The sequence below is a fragment of the Carassius gibelio genome, chromosome B8 (genome assembly GCF_023724105.1).
Source record: "Carassius gibelio isolate Cgi1373 ecotype wild population from Czech Republic chromosome B8, carGib1.2-hapl.c, whole genome shotgun sequence".
NCBI lineage: Eukaryota > Metazoa > Chordata > Actinopteri > Cypriniformes > Cyprinidae > Carassius > Carassius gibelio.
In genome coordinates this window covers 23,980,743-24,000,098 of record NC_068403.1, presented here as the reverse complement: position 1 = coordinate 24,000,098, position 19,356 = coordinate 23,980,743, and the positions used below count along the sequence as shown (strand labels likewise).

General features: G+C 37.4%; 1 protein-coding gene across 4 annotated transcripts in view; it reads right to left on the bottom strand.

Moving 5' to 3' along the window:
• vps13a (vacuolar protein sorting 13 homolog A) overlaps window positions 1–16,610 on the bottom strand; it is a 50,675-nt gene extending 34,065 nt beyond the window's left edge. For all 4 annotated transcript variants that reach the window (XM_052564081.1, XM_052564082.1, XM_052564083.1 and 1 more), the window contains exons 1-33: window positions 16,347–16,610; window positions 14,943–14,986; window positions 14,808–14,850; window positions 14,596–14,691; window positions 14,144–14,245; window positions 13,955–14,064; window positions 13,700–13,759; window positions 13,247–13,306; window positions 13,078–13,158; window positions 12,937–12,994; window positions 12,723–12,850; window positions 12,546–12,652; window positions 12,295–12,466; window positions 10,434–10,496; window positions 10,085–10,217; window positions 9,552–9,646; window positions 9,039–9,181; window positions 8,480–8,681; window positions 6,339–6,453; window positions 6,033–6,169; window positions 5,290–5,422; window positions 5,099–5,216; window positions 4,855–4,999; window positions 3,913–3,997; window positions 3,600–3,769; window positions 3,289–3,445; window positions 2,287–2,366; window positions 2,136–2,195; window positions 1,833–2,019; window positions 1,634–1,750; window positions 1,449–1,552; window positions 825–992; window positions 93–400 (exon numbers count right to left, since the gene is read on the bottom strand). In XM_052564081.1, coding sequence (XP_052420041.1) covers window positions 93–400; window positions 825–992; window positions 1,449–1,552; window positions 1,634–1,750; window positions 1,833–2,019; window positions 2,136–2,195; window positions 2,287–2,366; window positions 3,289–3,445; window positions 3,600–3,769; window positions 3,913–3,997; window positions 4,855–4,999; window positions 5,099–5,216; window positions 5,290–5,422; window positions 6,033–6,169; window positions 6,339–6,453; window positions 8,480–8,681; window positions 9,039–9,181; window positions 9,552–9,646; window positions 10,085–10,217; window positions 10,434–10,496; window positions 12,295–12,466; window positions 12,546–12,652; window positions 12,723–12,850; window positions 12,937–12,994; window positions 13,078–13,158; window positions 13,247–13,306; window positions 13,700–13,759; window positions 13,955–14,064; window positions 14,144–14,245; window positions 14,596–14,691; window positions 14,808–14,850; window positions 14,943–14,986; window positions 16,347–16,446 — 3,881 coding nt within the window. In that variant the 5' untranslated portion in view covers window positions 16,447–16,610. The remainder of the gene's footprint in view (window positions 1–92; window positions 401–824; window positions 993–1,448; window positions 1,553–1,633; window positions 1,751–1,832; window positions 2,020–2,135; window positions 2,196–2,286; window positions 2,367–3,288; window positions 3,446–3,599; window positions 3,770–3,912; window positions 3,998–4,854; window positions 5,000–5,098; window positions 5,217–5,289; window positions 5,423–6,032; window positions 6,170–6,338; window positions 6,454–8,479; window positions 8,682–9,038; window positions 9,182–9,551; window positions 9,647–10,084; window positions 10,218–10,433; window positions 10,497–12,294; window positions 12,467–12,545; window positions 12,653–12,722; window positions 12,851–12,936; window positions 12,995–13,077; window positions 13,159–13,246; window positions 13,307–13,699; window positions 13,760–13,954; window positions 14,065–14,143; window positions 14,246–14,595; window positions 14,692–14,807; window positions 14,851–14,942; window positions 14,987–16,346) is intronic.
• Window positions 16,611–19,356: the final 2,746 nt, after the last annotated feature.

The following is a 19,356-nucleotide window of genomic DNA, read 5'->3' as shown; positions in this document are numbered from 1 at the left end:
ATATTATAAACATCAATTAATCAATGAATCACATTAAATTAATAAATTCATCAATTCAAACAAGTAAATTTATGCAAAAATGCTGAACTAACCTGTACATTTTAAGATCGCTCAGTGCCACAGCCATGATGTCCATGACAGGGGGGATCTTGGTGTGAGTTGGCGAGGAGACAATTTCAAAGTGGTTCTTTACAGTCACTAAACCCAGATCTGCCACAATGACATTTTGGGAAACAGAGGACTGTGGGAGGAAAACAACCGGAGCTTTGATGTCTACATCCAGGGAGATACGTGTACTTCTCTCTGCCAGCTCCAAAACCCCTGTGGCTGCTTTCTCTGCTGCCTGGGCTGTCACCTCTGCCAATGCATTTTTAGCCTCTTGGAAATTATTAATAAATGCCTGAGGAGCAAAAATAAAGAGAGGAAGAGAGACGAGAGAGACCATTAGTAAAAAGACAAATATAAAAGCAAACAGAGGAAAAGGAAGTCACATGATCATTTCCAAATTTGCTGTGATACTTAAGTGTAGGTAACACAATATATACTGAAAAACAGGTGAAATAAAATAAAATAAAATAAATAAAAACAACTATGCAGCAATTTGTTTTTGTAATTTTGTAAAAAAAAAAAAAAAAACTGTAGGTGACCCCCAAGGTTCAGTTCTAGGACCTCTCCTCTTTTGTAATATATATAGTATTTACAGGTGCAACAAAATAAAAATGATAACTATTAGTATAAGTATTATTGCACTTTTTCAACAACTGTAACTTCCTTTGTATAGGAAAAATTGTAGATGCAATTGTAAATGAGAAATTAATACTTACCAGGATTGAGGACACAAACTTGTTGAGGAAGATAACCTGAATGCAGCCCACAGTCAAAGTTACACTAGTGTCCACAATGTGCATGTCTGTGTAGGCGTCGCCCTCTGTTGCATCCACATGGTTCACCATGCGGAAATCAAACACCTCCTTATCCGCGATGGACACTGCCTATATAATCATCATTCCATCATTAGTTTAAATCAATTCCATCTCACATTCTCACTTTTAATTCATGATACGAAAAAAAAAAAATCCAAATTTTATTTTAGCTCAGTAAGTTGATATTAATATGAGTTTTTTTTTACCATAATTCTTGCATAAATTTGTGAGCATAAAGTTTTTTTAATCAACCTCTTTAATGTCACAATTTTACTTTATATACATATACATTTTTTAAAGAAATGTATAATGTAAAAAACAATACTGTTACTTGAACCCAATTAAACATAAACTGTTAAACATGAAAGTGTTTGTTTTGTGGTTAAAACACTATTAATGTTTTTAATTCTAACACTATAATAACTATTTATCTAAAATAATATAAAAATGAGTGCTAGTTGTCTACTGTGCCAATTTAGCTCCCGTTCTATGATCTATTAATCCTTGAAAATACAGCACATTTACCTTTTTATATAGTGCCTCTTTGTCACAATCCAGAATTACAATGTTCTTCAGGTTAGCCAGAATCTCTACAGACTTCTTCTTCATCTGAACTTCAGAAACAAGCCCTGGTATAAAAGAGAACATGAAGTACTGAGACATATCCTAACTTTACTGTGTTTATGTGCATTTACAGAACTGTGTGTTACCCTCGATGCTGATCTCAGAGATTCTGGCTTTCTCTCCTCTTATGAAGACCTTGAGGCAGCTGAGGTCTGCTCGGATGTGCAAATTCACCACATCCTCAAACTTTGACTTCTTATTGGCTGAAGAGCAAGCCAATTATATGAGATTAAAATTATACCATGACAGATCAAAAGATGAACCACAGAAAAAGAACTTTCTTACAAGATTTCTTGGTAACAGCAGAATCCTCTATATTTGCCTCCTCTTCTTCCTCCTCTTCCTCCTTGGGTAGGACGGGCTGCTCCTCTTGTGCCTCTTTCTTCAGTGGTGGAAGAAGGTTATTTAGGAAATTTATGGAGTTGAGGAGTGCCTCGGTGTGCAGGTGCACATCCAGTGAGGAGAAATTCACCTGGTGCAAAGAGCATAGTTTAAGAACTTTTAGAGTGCGGTTTATAAGCTTTGTGATCTGTGTGCCTCACATCAGCTGTAGAGAAATTCAGAGCTCTGATCTGTGAAGAAGCTCACCTTGATTAGTTGCTCTGTATTTTTATACACAGCTTTAAAATCTGGTGCATTTTTGTCCGCCTGAAAAAGAATAGAGTATTATTTAACAGCGCTTATACATTTACCTGGACCCAAAGAAGGATGACACGTGAACGCACTCAAGCAAATTTACCTTGATATATTCCAAAGTAAGCAGATCTTCCTCAGTATTATCCAGAGTGGTGATAAGGTGAACGTTCTTGTCCTCAGAATCTTCACAAAAATACACAAAGAGCTTATAACTTGCTTGTTTAAATACAGAAATCATTCTAACATGCTGATCTGACCCTCAAGAAATGTTTTTATTACTGCCATTTAGGGCTCCACGATATTGGAAAAAAATGACATTGCGATATTTTATTTTTCTGCTATATATATTGCGATATGAAATCTAATCAAAATTTTTCTTACAAACAAAAATGGGGTGAGCACACTTACATTCTCATTTTAAATTATTTAAACATCGACACCATCGTGTCAATTGATTAATATGCGCGAGGGAGAGAGAGCAAGACATCGCTCGTGTTTTAATTGTCTTAAAGTGTGTGTTTGCTAACGCACGTGAGCTCTCTTACGCTCTCTTGTTCTCTATCTCTCGCGCTCTCTCCCTCTCTCTCGTGCTCTCTCGCGCTCTCTCCCTCTCTCTCGTGCTCTCTCGCTCTCTCTCGTGCTCTCTCGCGCTCTCTCGCAATCTCTCACTCTCTCTCGCTCTCTCTCGCTCTCTCTCACAATCTCTCTCTCTCTCTTGCGATCGCTCTCTCTCTCGCGCGCGCTCCGCAAATCATATTCGTCAAGGGCCGGGGAGCAGCCGGTCCGTACAGTTAATGAATAGGATAATGGATCAACTACGACAGCCTACATCGCACATCCTGCGATGTGACTATCGTGGATTTGTACAATGCGATATCGATGCTTAAACGACACATCATACAGCCCTACTGCAAATGTTGAAAATTGTTGTGCTCTGCTTAATATTTTGTGGAAACCAAGAAACTTTTTTTCCAGGACTCTTGACAGCTTTTATTTGAAATAGAAATCTTTTTTAACATAATAATTGTCTTTACTGTTTTTTTATAAATTTAATGCATCCTTGCTCAATAAAAGTAGCGCAATGTAGTGTGTGCAATGCACTTACCCAAGTACTCTGAACACTCGAGGCAGATCTCACGCAGGAAGGTGTACGATGACATATCAAAGGTACGAAGTTTGAGTTCTGTCCCTAATCCATCAATGGACAGATGCATGACGCTCACTTCCTGTCTGCCTGACAAGCGACACAGCTGAATGGAAAGCTAGAGGAGAACAAAGGAGGGAAAAATGTCACTTCGACTTAAGAAGCCTTGAAATGTTAATGCACATTTATCTGTTATCATCTCTATAAGGACAGAAAGGTAAAGTTGAAATATAACTTATACAGTTTAAATCTAATAAAGAGCATAATCAGACCTTGTTGATCTGGAATTCCAAGAATAACTCGGTCATGTTCTTCTTGGGGTCTTTGAGCACCATGCCCAGACGCTTATCAGAGGCTGAACCCTGCAGAGAGTCGGACGAGGCCTCAAAGAACGGCAGATCCTCAATCGGTGAACTAGGGGCATCGAAGAACAACTCCTCCTCTATAAAAAAAATTCAAGGCAGCATTTTATTGTCATGATATTTGATTTCTAGAGTAGATCTCTATGTTTTATCACTGATGTTCAGAGAAGACGTGGCACTCGTCATGCAAACGTAACACTGTTTGTGTGAAGGTGCATCTGACCTGAGCCGTATATGATGGATGCACGCAGGTCATCTATGGCTGGTCTTCGAGGGGTGAGCTGAGGTGTGTTCACTCGTTTGTAGGCCTAATGTAAAAAAACAAAAATCACACAGCTGCAAGAAAAAAAACTATTCTCAACAACATTGGTGGATAAGAGCAAGCAAAATAGAAATATGTCCAAATAAATCAGATCTAAATTTATCTGAATCAAATCTGCTTGTGAATTGATTTGGGAATTTCTAATAGATGACCAAATTAATTTAAGTAAAAAATAAAAATAAATAAAAAAGTTATGAGAATATTAAATAAAATAAACAATTATTAGCTTTAATATTTGAACTTATGGGTATGAGATGATAACTGTGACTCCATATCAGACAGAGTTGTTATAGTTAACTAAAACAACTACAAATAAATTTCATTATTTAAAATGAAGCTGGAAAAAATTAAGCATAAATATAAAAATAATAATAATAAATAAAAAACTAAAAAAAAAAAAACTTAAAATGAGTTGGAGTTGAAGTGAAATTACTAAAACTAATATTTAAATACATTTAAATTAAAGCTAAACAGAAAAGTAGAATTTTAAATGAAAAAATCTAATTATAAAAATAAATTACTAAACCAGAAAATATTAATAATAAATATATTAAATAATAATAAATAATATCATATATTATAAATTACACTAAATTACAATGAAAGAAGCTTCAGTTTTAGTTTTTGACATTTTCAAAGTCTACTGTTGTTTACTGCATAATACATTATTTTATTTCAGCAACATAATTTAATCTCAATAATTCGTACCCATTATTTTCTGCATTACATTTTATTATTTTAAGTTGAACAATTAAGAACCAAAAGGTCAGTTTGTCGAGTGACAATGACAATCTTATCTATATTTGTCTAGGAAGACACACCCATAAGCGTTCTTCTAATTACCTTGGGTGTAACTTGTGGCGCTCGAGTCTGTGTGGCCGGGCGACTCTCAGGAAGAGGAATGCTGCTGAGCAATGCCAGGACACCACGCACTTTATCATCAGAGATTCGCAGAGACAGCAGAGGGAGCTCACCGGAAATCTTAAACCTGAATTAAAAACATTAGATACAAATGTTTTAATGCCTAATGTGTGCGGCACAAGACAGTTCAATCCCACGCACACCAGACAGGGAATATTCTGCTTACTTGGGCATCCGTGAGTCCGTCACCACCATGGCTCTGCTGAAGACCACCTTCAGGTCCACAGGCTCCAGGATGTGAAACGCAGACTGTCTCAGAGGACGAGCCCGCTTCCAGTCACCACCTGATAACACACACAGCGCATGTAAATCCCTGTGAAGTCTGCATCATATCAAGCACTGTGCAAGTCTGCGCACCTGCTTTGGTGTAGAGGAACTGTAAGCTGCTGAGCTGGACATCGAAGCTGTCGTAAGCTCGAGACATGATGTCCTCTATAGTGCTGCTGCTCGCAGACAGCTGAGGCAGGTGGGCTCTGCTCTGACTGGACATCTACACACAACAAACACACACTTTAAGACAATTACGTAAACACTGTCATCCCCACACTGGTAATGCCCTTTTTAGAATATAAGGCAACCATATCATTTCATGTATATTTATATACATGCATTTAATGTGATATTATATTAAGACACCAAAATAAATGTTCACAAAACCATATGTAGATACACTATTCTCTTATTAAAAGCCATTGATGTCAATAGATGCGGTCAATAATTTCATGATTTGTGACAAAAATTATCAAAGACCCATACACAAGTTAACTCTGACAGTCCTAGAAAAAATAAATTTTTATTGATTTTATTTTTTGTGGACCACTTTATCACCTCATGGGGGGGTGGGTGCTGATTTTTTGCCGGCTTTGAAAACAAAGTTTTGGCAGCTTGCTGGATTTTTTTTATCTTCACTTTATCTTGATTCAAAAACAAGTATGACCCATCAGGGAAAAAAAAACTCCCAAGAAATCTTTCTGTTTGTTGTTTTGCCTGATATACATTATTGGAAGCACTTCACTGAAACCTAGCTTATTAAAACTCCTACGTCAAGTATGATTTAAAAGAATAAAGAACCATGTGCACTGACAGTGGCTTGTTTTTACCTGGAAATGACCTAAATCCAGAATAGCAAGGTTGTGTTTGGGGTCATAGAAGCCATTTTCTGGTACAATGACATAGGAAGCCATGAGGTTTATCTTCAGATCCAGAACCTTCTGAGTCTCAATGATGTACATGAGTCCTGTGGACAATGAACAATACTGTTTTAGTACAAGCTACTATTTTATAACCACAGATTATAAAAGGTGCATGTAAATCTGGAGTTATGAGAGCTTGTTTGGCTGATCCACACTGCACCACTGAATCTGGAAATGAAAGCAAGTAGTAAAGCCTTGTGGATCGGCACACACCTGTGGAGGTCTTGTCTCTGAACTGCTCCAGCTTCATGAGGGTGGCATTGGTCAGTTCATCCAGCTGCAGGTCTTTCGGAGGCATGAAGAAAGCGGACATACTGTTCACTGTCATCTACAAAAAGAACAAGCAACACTTAATATACACCATCCATTATCACATTTGTGTTGGAACTGCAGGGGGCTTGTGACTATTAATTATTCACATAATACAAAGGTAAAACGAAAACAATAAAATAGATAAAGTGGTCTGCACATGGCTTAACTTGATTATAAAACCCCTCTAATGCACGGTGTGTGTTCATTTACATGCGAGCAGCTCCAGATTCAGTGGATTTACAGTAAATGCTGCTCTGCACAAACAACATCTCTGCTTCTGCTGTAAGTTTGAGTCTCTGATAGCCTGCATATGTGAACGCAACAAGGGCCAGGACCCATTTTACCAGATTTGTCACAAGAAGCGTTTCTAAACCTGTAATCATAAAGACAATTAAAGAGACTTTCCGGCAGTTTCCCCCCCAAAATAAAACATTAAGAATTTAACATTTGAAGTGAGTGTTTATTAGTGTTTTAACTTGCAGAATGAAATAAAATGACTATAGTATCAAAAAAATGTTTAGCTATAAAGAACAATTGTATTATTACAGAGTTATACTGTATGTATATTTCTGTCTTTTTCAGTTCTTTTGTTGTCGTTTGCTTGTTTGTTTATAATTAAGGTAATAATAATAAATAATTCAACTTTTCCGATATTTCTAAAATTCTACTGGCATCAGACTGTGGCAGATTAAATATTACTACTGCTGCTGAACTATGTAGACAAAAAAATAAAGACATTTTCAAATTAAGATTAAGCGTTTATCAAAAAGCAGTTCGAATTGCTATGGCCATATATGACACTATGTATGACGATATTCACAATATCATTTTGTGACCAACTTGTGCAGTCCTATACTGTAAAAATACTTAAGTGAAATTAAATATTTCTGTTTTTAGTGTTCCTGTAGCTCAAGTGGTAGAGCATTGCATTACCAAGCGCAAGGTTGGGGGTAGGGTGACCACCCGCCCCGCATAGCGCGTGCGCGCACAGCGTTTGAAGCCCAATTCATGCGTCCCACAAATTGAGACTGTGTCACACATAATCAATGCTTGCTCAAAAAAAGTTGGTCGCTCTATATCCTCGAGCCCCAAACGAACATTACTTGACAGTTCAGCACGCTACTGTTGCCACACCCTCCCCTAAGTTTAACTGCTAACTAGGTTGTTGTCAACTTTTTCTTTGTTGTCATGACAGCACAAACACATGCATACCAGACACACTGGGAAGGAACTTTTAGATGCACGCTTTCCAATTCAAAAAATGGAGAAAGTGAGGCACCGCCATCATCAATTAAAAAAAGAGAAGGTGTGTCCTGTTTCAAATTGGGTTTTTTTTCATGCGCCTACCTTTACTAACATGCAAGTTCACCATCATTTCTCCCCCTTCTCGTTCCGTGAACCTCTGGAGTTGTGAGTTTAGACTTTTTTTTTTTAACTGTTCCTGTGGTGTTGACCACCTACAATTCATTTTAATCCTATAATTTTATATTATAATTTATTTAAATTGAATAAGTTGTAATGAAAAATAAATTAAATAGCTAAAGTAAATCGTAAGTGGAAGTGCATCTGTCAATTCTGTCATGAGCATACATCAGCAATTACACATGTTTAGGGGAATAGGGCATTATTAATATATCATGTAAGGTGGGATGTGCTAGAAATAGGTAAACCACTATCAGTGAGTCTGCCCATGGGGTGGGGACACCGCCGCGCAAGGCAGTGTCCCACATTGTCCCTCAGAAACATACCCCTTGCCCCCCTTTGGGCTTATTAGCAGGTAGTCACCCTAGTTGGGGGTTCGAATCCCAGGGAACACATGTTAGGAGAAAATTGTTAACCTGAATGCAATGTAAGTGGCTTTGGATAAAAGCGTCTGCTAAATGCATACATTTTATTTGTTATTTTATTTAATTTTACATGCATGTCATGTGACCATTAACCAACAGCAGCGTGCATCGTGTGTTGTTAAATTATTGAGATATTAACTTAATCTCAAGAAAGGGGTTCAAAAGCGTCAAGGAGGCATGCTCCCTCACACTCACAGCATCATAGATGATCTCTAGCGGCTGGGACTCGATGCGGAGTCTCTGGTCCGCACTGGCGTCCAGTGGGTTCGTCTCAAACATGAGGTTCAGTAGAGTCGTATCTTTCATCCCCTCCACACGACGTGGAGACAGCAGGATGGGGGCCGACTTTCCTCGTGGGAGACCCGACACTTCAAACGATGACAGTAGAGCAGAGATCCTGGCGAGTAAAACATTACGTCACACAACCGCATGCTCTGGGTTACAAGAGCTCTGACTAACAAAAAGGAAGTGTGTGTGGCAAGACGTTCTGGAGGGTTAAAAAAGCCAAATGTGCAACTTGTATATCTTGTGCACATCATGTGAAAGTTACAGCAAGATTTCTTCCAGTGCAACGTCTTGCCCAATCCACTGTCATTTTGAGTGCATTACAGTAAATTATTTTTGACCTTGTTTCACAATTAAGGAACAAGTTAAATGTATGTGACACTAAGTCGAATCGAACACAGAAAATTCCTTCAAGTTAAATAAATAATAGTGGCTGAGATGAGTGGACTTGAGAAGAGAAAGGCAGTACTTTATAGCTTGGGCCGCAGGTCTTTGAGTCAGCATGGCTTTCAGATCAATGACAGACAGTTTGATGATCTCCGGCTTCTCTCGGCTCTCTTTGATCGACAGAGACAGGTGATTAAGCTGGAAATTTATCTTCATATTTTCGAACTGCAAACAAAAATATAAGTCAGTGGTGTGATGCTTTACATGAACCTAAGTTGTGTAGCTTCAATGGACTGAAATGCTTTTTGACTTTTATGCAGCACAATTAGAATGATTTCTGATGGATCATGTGACACTGAAGACTGGAGCAATGATGCTAGAATATAGCTTTGAAATCACAGGAATAGATTTTAAAATCTATTAAAAAAAGAAAGCAATTATTTAAAAAAGTATTTCACATTTTTTGCTGTATTTTGGATTAAATAAATGCAGGCTTGATGAGCAGAAGAGATTTCTTCAAAACAAAACCTTATAAATCTTACTGTTCAAAAACTTTTGACAGGTGGTGTTCATGTTATGATAGTTTGTCACTAACATTTTTTGGCAGGTTTGGATTGACGGCGGTCTCGCTGTATCCGATGGCAGCGTATAGTTTGGCTTTCTCTGCTGGGGTCATGAGCTCATCAAACCCTGAGAGATATGAACCAGAAGGTCAATGAATCTACCAGAAACAGATCTACATAATTCTGTGCATATTTAAATTAGTACTGGGCAACAATAAAACATTTTCACGATTAATCGCATGGTTTTTCTGCGATTAATCACGTTGTTCTGCACAAAATTCAATAGAGAATTCAAAAGTAGTGTATTGTGCACTTTTTCATTTAAAAGTACTGCTATATTAACAAAAGTGCAATAACACTTGGTTTACAAACACTAAACAAATAAGGTGCTTTTCTACAGCAGTATGCCTTTTACATAGTAGCAGTTAAAATATCAAATTAAATCAAATTAATCAAATTAAATATAAAACCCAAGCTGTTTGCAACTTCTAGGGCATTAATGTTTTTTATAAAACATTGCCTGAGATTCTCTGTAGGAATAAACAGATGCAGTGCACAGACAAACCTCCGGTTTTGACATCTTTGGTTTGTGTGCTGCTGTCTCCAGACCAGCTCCACATCCAGCCGATCCAGCCCTGTGACTGTTCCTCCTCCACCTGCACCCCAGGACGGTATATCCTGAACCCTGCCTTTGAGGCCTACAACACAAGCCACAGAATATACAAGAGTCAAATGGCTTTATTCAGTCAGAAACCAGAGATTTTATCAGAGACCTTTATGCTGTTAGCTTCATACTCTACTAGTTGAACTACAGGAACACATTTCCAGTGATATAAGCCATTGGCCACTTTGTATTAAGGAGTCAAATCCATATATTATTATACGAGTGAAATGTGGATGTGCCTTCACGTCACCTCCATCTCAGCCTGCTGTCTCGCCATTGTGATGTTGAAGATATCCAGGGTTCTCTCAGTCTCCTAAAGAATGGACAAAAATACAAACATTCTGTTCAAAGCAAAGCAGTCACAGAGATGAAAACATTTGGTATTTGGTTCTTCCTTCATTTCAACATTCATCAAAAGAATTTAAAAAGGTTAGAGGATAGAAATGGATCTGTTGTGATCAAAACACACCTCCTTTTTGTAAGTGATACCAGAGTCATGGAAAATCACATTTTTTAATTGTAAAGAGTAACTAAGTAGTTATGTTGCATTTTTTTCATTATTATGTAAAGTAACAGATCATGCATCAGTCGGCAGAGGCTCGTCTCTTTCAGAGCAGCAGTGTTATGTTCACCTTGAGGTGTATTTTTAATGTATTGCACACTCTCATGTCACTCCAAACCCACATAATGCTATTTTTTATTACAAAAAGAACATTATTTGAACAGTCTTCATGCAACTCTTGCCAGTTCTCAAAGACAGTTCAATGACCACAGCCATCAAACTCCAAAACAAAACCAAAAATAAACAAAACATTCAAACAAAACCATATTATACCCACAGACAATTCATAGTCACCACAGTTAACTTCAAAACAAGTAAAACAATTAATTACATTAAATTAAAAGACAAACACACACACAAACCAAAGATATATTTCTCAATTCAGTGCACAAAATTTCAAAACAAAACAAACCAAATAAAAAAAAAACAGCCATATTTGACAGTTCACAAAGGCCGTTCATAGTAACCACAGCGGACCAACTCCAAAACAAGACAAACTAAAAAAATAATAATAATAATACACAAAAAATCTATATATTTGACAGTTTAAAAACCCCGTATGGTTAGTCATGGAATCCCCAATGTCAGTGCAGACCGGTTGTACAGGGGTACTAGACGGTGCTAAATACCCTCAAACAAAAGCACAAACTATTAAAGATCTGGCAAACTACCCAATGTGTTTTTGTGGCACTGAGCAGCATAGCCAATGTTGATTTCTTCAACGCACTGGCCAATCAGAAACATTATTAGAGTTTTGCACGCTCGTGAATCATCTCTTAAGTGGCGACTTTATGTAAATAAGAGATTCATTGTGTAGTTTAGAGAGCTTTGACAGGTGATTATAACAAAACATTGTGAGATTGCAATGAACTAAGATGAGTGATGCGTAAAATTATAATTTAATTTCCAGTAAACATATGGTAGAAATTTCAGAAATGAATGCTATGCAATTTATGACAATAGTCCATCAAATGACGTTTATTTTTTTCCTCATGTCTCACCTTTAGTAACAACGATTCAAAACGGACACATTTCAAGAGAAACGGGAAAAACAGACATGGAAAACTTAAATTAACTTCAAACGGCACCATTCAAATCAGCAACAAGTTCCTCAGTTTAGTAAACACAGCCAACCCCTTTATTCTTGTTATTCTTGATTGTATTGCATTGACTGCTTTGATGCGTGGTAGAGCAGTGTTTTGATGCATACATCTGAAAAACATGTATTTTGACCTTTTTTTGCTTTTGAACGATCCCATTAAAAAAAGCTATATTTGCTAGTTCACAAAGACTCAAAATTCCCAAACAAAACATAAAAACAAAAGCAAAACAAAGATAGATTTGTCAATTCATTGTACCTAACTCCAAAACAAAACAGCTATATTTGCCAGATCACAGAGACAGTTCCTTGTGATCACAGCTATTAAACCAAAAAACAAAAAGCTGCCATATGCCGAGAAAAAATAGCAGCATATGGGTTTGAAACCACATGACAATGAGTAAATAACAGCAGATTTTCATTGTGTGTTCGTGATCATTGCTCACCCACCTCAAGCTCCTTCAGCAGACTCTCCGCAGGCTTCTTACTGGTGATTTTTTTCTTATAGATCTCTCTGTACTTTTTCACATGCTGCCGATGTCGACGGATGTGCTTCCACGACCACATGTGAAGGCTGGGCTTGACATTGACCTCCAAAACACCTGTGATCACATATCTCCACCTACGAGATCCACAAAAACGTCAGCACAGAGCCTCATCAGATTAAATAACAAAGGGAATCAATCTCCAGATGCACTTACCACTGATGTGCATTAGTGTGAACGGCCACATCTGGACGATACTTCCTGTACGGGAGGTTACGGGTCATCATGTCCACCGACCCCAACAGCTCCAGGATGCTGACGTACTAGAAAACAACTAAAAGTCAATTCACATTCATTATTACAATCACAAATATGCCAATGAAGTGTGCACACCTGTGGCCGGCTGAGTTCAACGGCCACCTCGGGGAGGTTGACTACTAGATCCACTTTCGGTGAGGAGAAATCCACATCGGAGCGCGGATTCATGCGCAGCTTGGCGTTTGCAGATATTGGACGAAAGACTGAAGCAAAAACACAAAGTTGGTTTGCATTTCATAGAGAAATCACTGTTGGTGTTGGATACACATGAAATTCATCAGGGACTCACTGAAATGATAATCCTGAGGGATAGTGCTCTGGATGTCGACACTGTGCTTCAGGTATCGCTATATAAAAAAAATAAAACACACAAACAATGAAAATGTGCAATTTCTTCGACTAGAAGTTTAATCAAATTTGAAGAGCCTACCAGAGCCTCCTCAGGGTTGTGGTTGGAGTACAGCTCTGAATTCACGTTCCAGTATGCGAACAGATTGTCCAGGCGTACAAGCTAAACGATGTACCAAACAGGATTTAGCGAACAACACCGGCTAATAATGCTACTCATAACTGTGGAAGTGAAGAAGACATGTTTGAACCTTGAAAAACAGCTTGGCTTTCTCATCCAGAAGACATGGTTTCCAATTCTGATCAGCTGTCTGGAAAATTCAACAGAAATGTTCATGGTTTATTGTTATTCAAAGAGTCTATTAGGAAACATATGAAAGCATGACTTGGTCGTACTGTATTTCACCCCAGAATCTAAGGAGTATAAAGAAAAAAAACTAAAATAAATATATTACACAATGTTTAATACATTTTAATAAAATATTATATTGTATAAATATTTTCTTAATTTGTTAGAATAAAAAAAAATATATTAAGAAATAATAAAATAGTAATAAATACATTTAAAAAAAAGAAAGAAGAAGAAAATATGCTTTATATTCTTTTTGCAAAATGCACTTTTTTCCCCCTTCTTGATTTTGGTGTTAAATATCCCTAAGAGATTCGATAATCTCATAATTCAATCAATTTATTTATGGTTTTACCTGGAGACTGAGGTTCTGCAGAGACACTCCGAATGAAAGCGGAGCACTCGGATTGGTGACCTGAACACATGGGTAACATTTGAGTGATAATGCACACAGAACAGACAAAAAAAAAGAGTCTTCTACACTTCATATCACTCAGTAATAAAGCACATGTAAACACAGATGAATATACAGTATATCGCAGGTTTTTGCATATAAAAGCTCCAAGCTGAAGAAGCGCAGAGAATGTGGTTAAAAGTCAAAAGTACTCACATCATCCTCATAGCGGACGTGTATGTTGGAGATCTTCACCTGCAGGTTTTTGATCACCTGTGTAACCAGTTTCTCCACAAACGTATCCTGCTTCTCCGCCTTTGGATTCTCTGAAATACAAGAACACAAATGCAAATTCAGCAACTACGTTACCCGTCTCGGTGTAAAGCCAAAGTGAGCTTCGAAAACCTTTTTCTGCGGCTTTCTGTTTGGACTCCTCGATCCGCTGCAGCTCCCTCTGCCGAGCTTCCTGCAGCTGTCTCTCCTCCTTCTCTGCGTCATACTTTATACCTGCGTGTAAAGTGCGGTAGCATTTTAGCTGTAGCTTAGCATAGATCATTGAATCTGATTAGACCGTTAGCATCTCACTCAAAAACGACCAAAGAGTTGCTATATTTTTTCCTATTTAAAACTCTGTAGTTACACCATGGAATAAGACCGACGAAAAAAAAGAAAAGTTGTGATTTTCTAGGCTGATATGGCTAGGAACTAGACTCTCATTCCAGCGTAATAATCAAGAAACTGTGCTGTTGTAGCATGGGCGCAGTGATATAACGCAGCGCCTGGAAATAATTATATTATTCCGCCTGCTGTAAAGTTCCTTGATGACATCTTCATGGGTCAATAAATTCAGCTCTTACTAGCTGTAGGCACGATGAGCAGGTAAACTTCATCCAGCGTGGCCTCCACAGACTGAGTGTACAGCTTCTTCCAAGGGATCTTCAACTCCAAACGACCTGACAAAGACACAAACATCCACTGCATGAGCTCAGATCTGACTTTATGCCACCACAGTGCAAACTGGTTTTACAAAGCAACATCAGTGCATCACGCTGCACTTCTCTTCTCTTACCTATGTGTCCCGCTCTGACTTTGAAAGGAATGTCCAGTTGACTCTGTTTCAGAAACAGTTCAGGAAGCACAACTTAACAAAGCATTAGAAGGATTCACATTACAGGACATGACCGAGAAACAGAAAGCGACATACCAAGGCATTTTCTTTTATCTCGAGGTTTCTTAATATGGCATCACCTGCGAAAGAAACATTGACACAATGCACAGGGCTAAATATTACCAGTCTATAACAATTAATATATCTCTGAGCAAACATTAATGCATGTATTAAAAGCTTCTTATCAGTAAGTCAATAAGACACATGGCACATCATAAAACTCTGCAGGATGAGGGAAGATTGAACATCCCTGTATTCCTCATTCCTCTGACGAATTTAGCATTCACTACAATGAAGGAATCAAGTGAGACTATCCAAGACTATCCTACTACACTTCTGCTATTAACAGAAACTGGGAGTGATATACAGTATAGCCAAATAATTATACTTCTTCTTGGGGGGAAAAGTGTTCGATTTAGGATTTGAATTAAGTTCTAATATAATTAAAGAGTCTGTATTCTGTGGGCCCTGGTTGAGAACCACTGGACTACAGGATGTTTTAAAAACGGATGGTTTGTTGGCTTTGATCATAGACACAACATTTCCCAATGTTGTTGACATATTATATAATATATGTATTATATAAACAAGAGACGTTTCTACAGGAGGTGTTTTTACTTATCGGACAACTGTGTAACTTTTTCATTCATATCTGATTGTATTAACAAAAAGCAGAGACAATATTTGATTTTAAGATCCTCAGTTTTTACAGAATATAGTAGAAATGTAAGGTTTAACGCTAGTCACATACATATAATATTTGTAAATAATGTATTCATTTTAGTTAATGTTAGTATTTAATATTTATTAATACATTATTTAAATACATTGTATCTGTTGTTATTATTATTTAAGATACTTTTTTATTAATAAAGCGAAATTAAATGGTACTGTGTTGCAAAATATTGCCAATGCTAATCTCTGATCAATGTCCAAATTAATATATTCTGGCTTTAGAAACTAAAGACATATGTCCCATAATGCATGTAAACAGAAGTTGCATGCAGTGTCTCTGAATGAAACTCTTATACAGTAAGAAGAAGCTCATCCAAAAGTGAAAGCGGTCTCTTTAATTACTTCCCAGGTAATTCTGCTCAACTTAGTATCTTGACAGCAATAGCCCCCATTAACTCTCATTGTACAGAAGCAGCTGGATGTTGTTTGAGCTACATGGGACTGAACAGATGACATGAGTTTATGCTATATTCAATAACAATCCATTTAAACCACTATGCATGGGTTAGCTTTGAGTTAAGGGTTACTGTAAACGCATGTTCAAACCTGTACTCAATGTCAAAGCATGATTCAGGGTAAGCTCGAGCTCACTTTATCAACGTAAGCAACCATATGTTCATGTATAATCATGAATGTACGCAAACACGTCTCTGGAGCAAATCAAACAGCAAAGAAGCATTCGGCTTTGACAGCTGGCACGTTTACCTCCCCAAATGCCGAGGCTTAGCTGCGAGCTGTCGAGGTTCACCACATAGTCCCCCAGAAACCTGTTCAGGACATCGACCACCACCGACTCAAACACCATCTTCAGCACGTCCCGTTCACACACACATCAGCATGCTTGCCTTCGTCTGCGATCCGTGCACCACCCGAGAATGTAGCTGTAATTACTGACTGTGTCCCGTTTCCTGAAATAAACATCACTGGAAGGACTGGGAGGTACTGTGCTGATCACTCGTCACTGCTTTCCCTGGGTTACACTGCCCTCTGCTGCTGACATCCTGCGCCGTCGCGTCGGTCACGTGCGCCTCCGGAGCCAATCACGGGAGGATCTGTTGCGTTTCAGAAGGTAAATAGGAAGTGGTATAAAAACAATCGCACCTATATGTGATATATAAGCATCAGATTTGGCTGAGATACTACCATTTGAAAATCTGGAATCTTACGGGTGCAAATAAAAAAAATATACATGGATATAATCGCATTTAAAGTTCTGTTTTTCGTATCTACTGTTTTAATTTAAACACAATTTTTAACATGTTTAACACTGCTCTTGTTTTAAATTAATGGTTTAACCACCCCCCCCCCCCCCAAAAAAAAAAAAAAATTGTAGCTGACGGTACTCACCCTCAGGCCATCCAGGATGTAGATGAGTTTGATTCTTCATCGGACCAGGTTTGGAGAAATTTAACATTGCATCACTTGTTCACCAGTGGATCCTCTGCAGTGAATGGGTGCCGTCAGAATGAGAGTCCAAACAGCTGATAAATACATCACAATAATGCCACTTGACTCCAGTCCATCTTTTTTCAAGAAACAAATTAATTCTTTAAGTCTTTTAACTTTAATGCATCGCTTCTAGCCAAAATAGCAGTCCATAATTGATTATCACTGCCTCTAGTGAAAAAGTCCATCCTCTGTTGTCCTCTCACATCAAAATCCTCCCACATATTTGTTTAGAACTGTTTTCACTTGTGAAGTGCTTGATCGGTGCATTTATCTCTCCTGATTGAGACAGTACAACTTTTTTCCCACTGGAAAAAGCTAAATTATGGATACAGCACTCATATTTGATCTTGAAACAATGTTTTAAAGTAAAAAATTTCTTAAATTATATGCTCAATTTCTAATTTTTAATGGGATGCTCAATTAGGAGTGATGGTCAGGTCAGGTGTCCACATATGTTTAGCCGAACTTTCTGCAAACCTTTCTTTGTAGGACTTCCTATTGAAATTTTCACCTGGATCAATCTCAAGACAACATATTGCTTGTTTGTAGCAACATACTGTAGCAAAAAAAAAACTAATATAATAATAATAAAAAAGACTTGAGACCAGAGATTTTTTTCTTTGACAGGACAAAGCAAACAAGATCAAAAACAATGCAAGGTCTTTTTTATTAAATGCGCATATACATGGTAATTTCCATGCTGTAAGTTTATAATGTTAGAGAATGATGAGGGTAAATAAGGTGTCTTCAGCCCTTGTTACTAAATATGAGTTCATGAGAGAAAAGACTAGCAAGTGCCAAAGAAGAGCAGTTGGGGGAGATATTGTTACTGAGCTGGATGAAGAAAAACAAATCTGCATTGATTTGGCACACAAAGGTACAGTAATACATCACTGATTTGTATGAACGGGAAAGCAAAGAATCACAATGATCAGAAACATAGTATGCCATATTCAATTGAACAAATTTTCAATTTAAGGTCTCAGTGGTTGCTGCTCTCCTGCTGTTTCCACTTCTGTTAAAGGAGAGTCTGAGATCTCTTTATGTCATCAGTGAGGTGAGTGTATTTGTATCCATAATCTCTAAATCTATAAGTGTTTTTATTTTTCAACCCCTTCTCTTTGTTATGATTTCTTCTAAACATTTGTGTAGAATGGGGGTTATTCTGTGGGACTGTTTGTGTCCATGCAGGTTCCACAGTAACAGCAGGAAGATTAAATAAAGGGAACATTCAAACAGAAATTAAAATTCTGACATCATTTTCTCACCTTCATGTTGTTTCAAACTTGTATGACTTTATTTTGTTCTGTGAAAGAAATTATTTTCAAGAATGTCACTGAAAATCACTGACATGTTGTTCTGGACCCCAGTGATTTTCATCATATGGACATCCTGTAACATTCTTATTCTTAATATCTTATTTTGTGTTCTGCAGAAGGACAAAGTTATACAGGTTTGGAACATGTCGAGGAAATTCTGACCAAACAGAGTTTTGTATTTGTATTGTTTTAATTCTCTGCAGAGAATGCAAAGAGATAACACACATACTCATAGCCCACCTTTTATAGTATGTAAAAAGATACATTGAAGGACAGATTAGGACCTTTAAGCCAATCATGTTGCTTAGTGCACATCACCTCATAACACATGCACATCTCATGGTAGATGCCTGGTTACTCTCAAAAATTCCCCTTCCCTGGTACACAGTTTCCCCTTAAATGTTGTTTTTCAACTTAAAGCAGTTACGTGCACAAGTAACATAAAATAACTCAGTATCCCTATGGACTATATATAATACCTTGGTCATTTGTATGTTAAAAAAGTTACTTAAATGAGATTTAAAATGATAAACGTCACGTTTACTACTAAATATTGTAATAGTATAACATTATTCTCTCCTTGTTTAGGAACTACATACACCCAGCCCTGTGCTGTTTATAAAGGGCTGTGCCTTAGATGCAGAGTCTCTTTTAGAAATACTGATGGAAGAAGAGGAGGAGGTCTGTGAACACAGCTATACTGAGAGACACCCTGACATTCACTGAAGACTGTTTGATGTATTATAATGCCAAAACCAATATGCCACCCACAATGGCCAATTTGATATATTTTACTTGATTAAATTAATGTTTATGTATATAAAGGCATGATATTTTTTGTTGTTTATTTATGTGTTTGTTTGTTTGTTTGTAATACATATTTTTGGATGATTGTTGTTTATTTATTTGTGTTTGTCGATTGTGTGTAATACATATTTATGTATTGA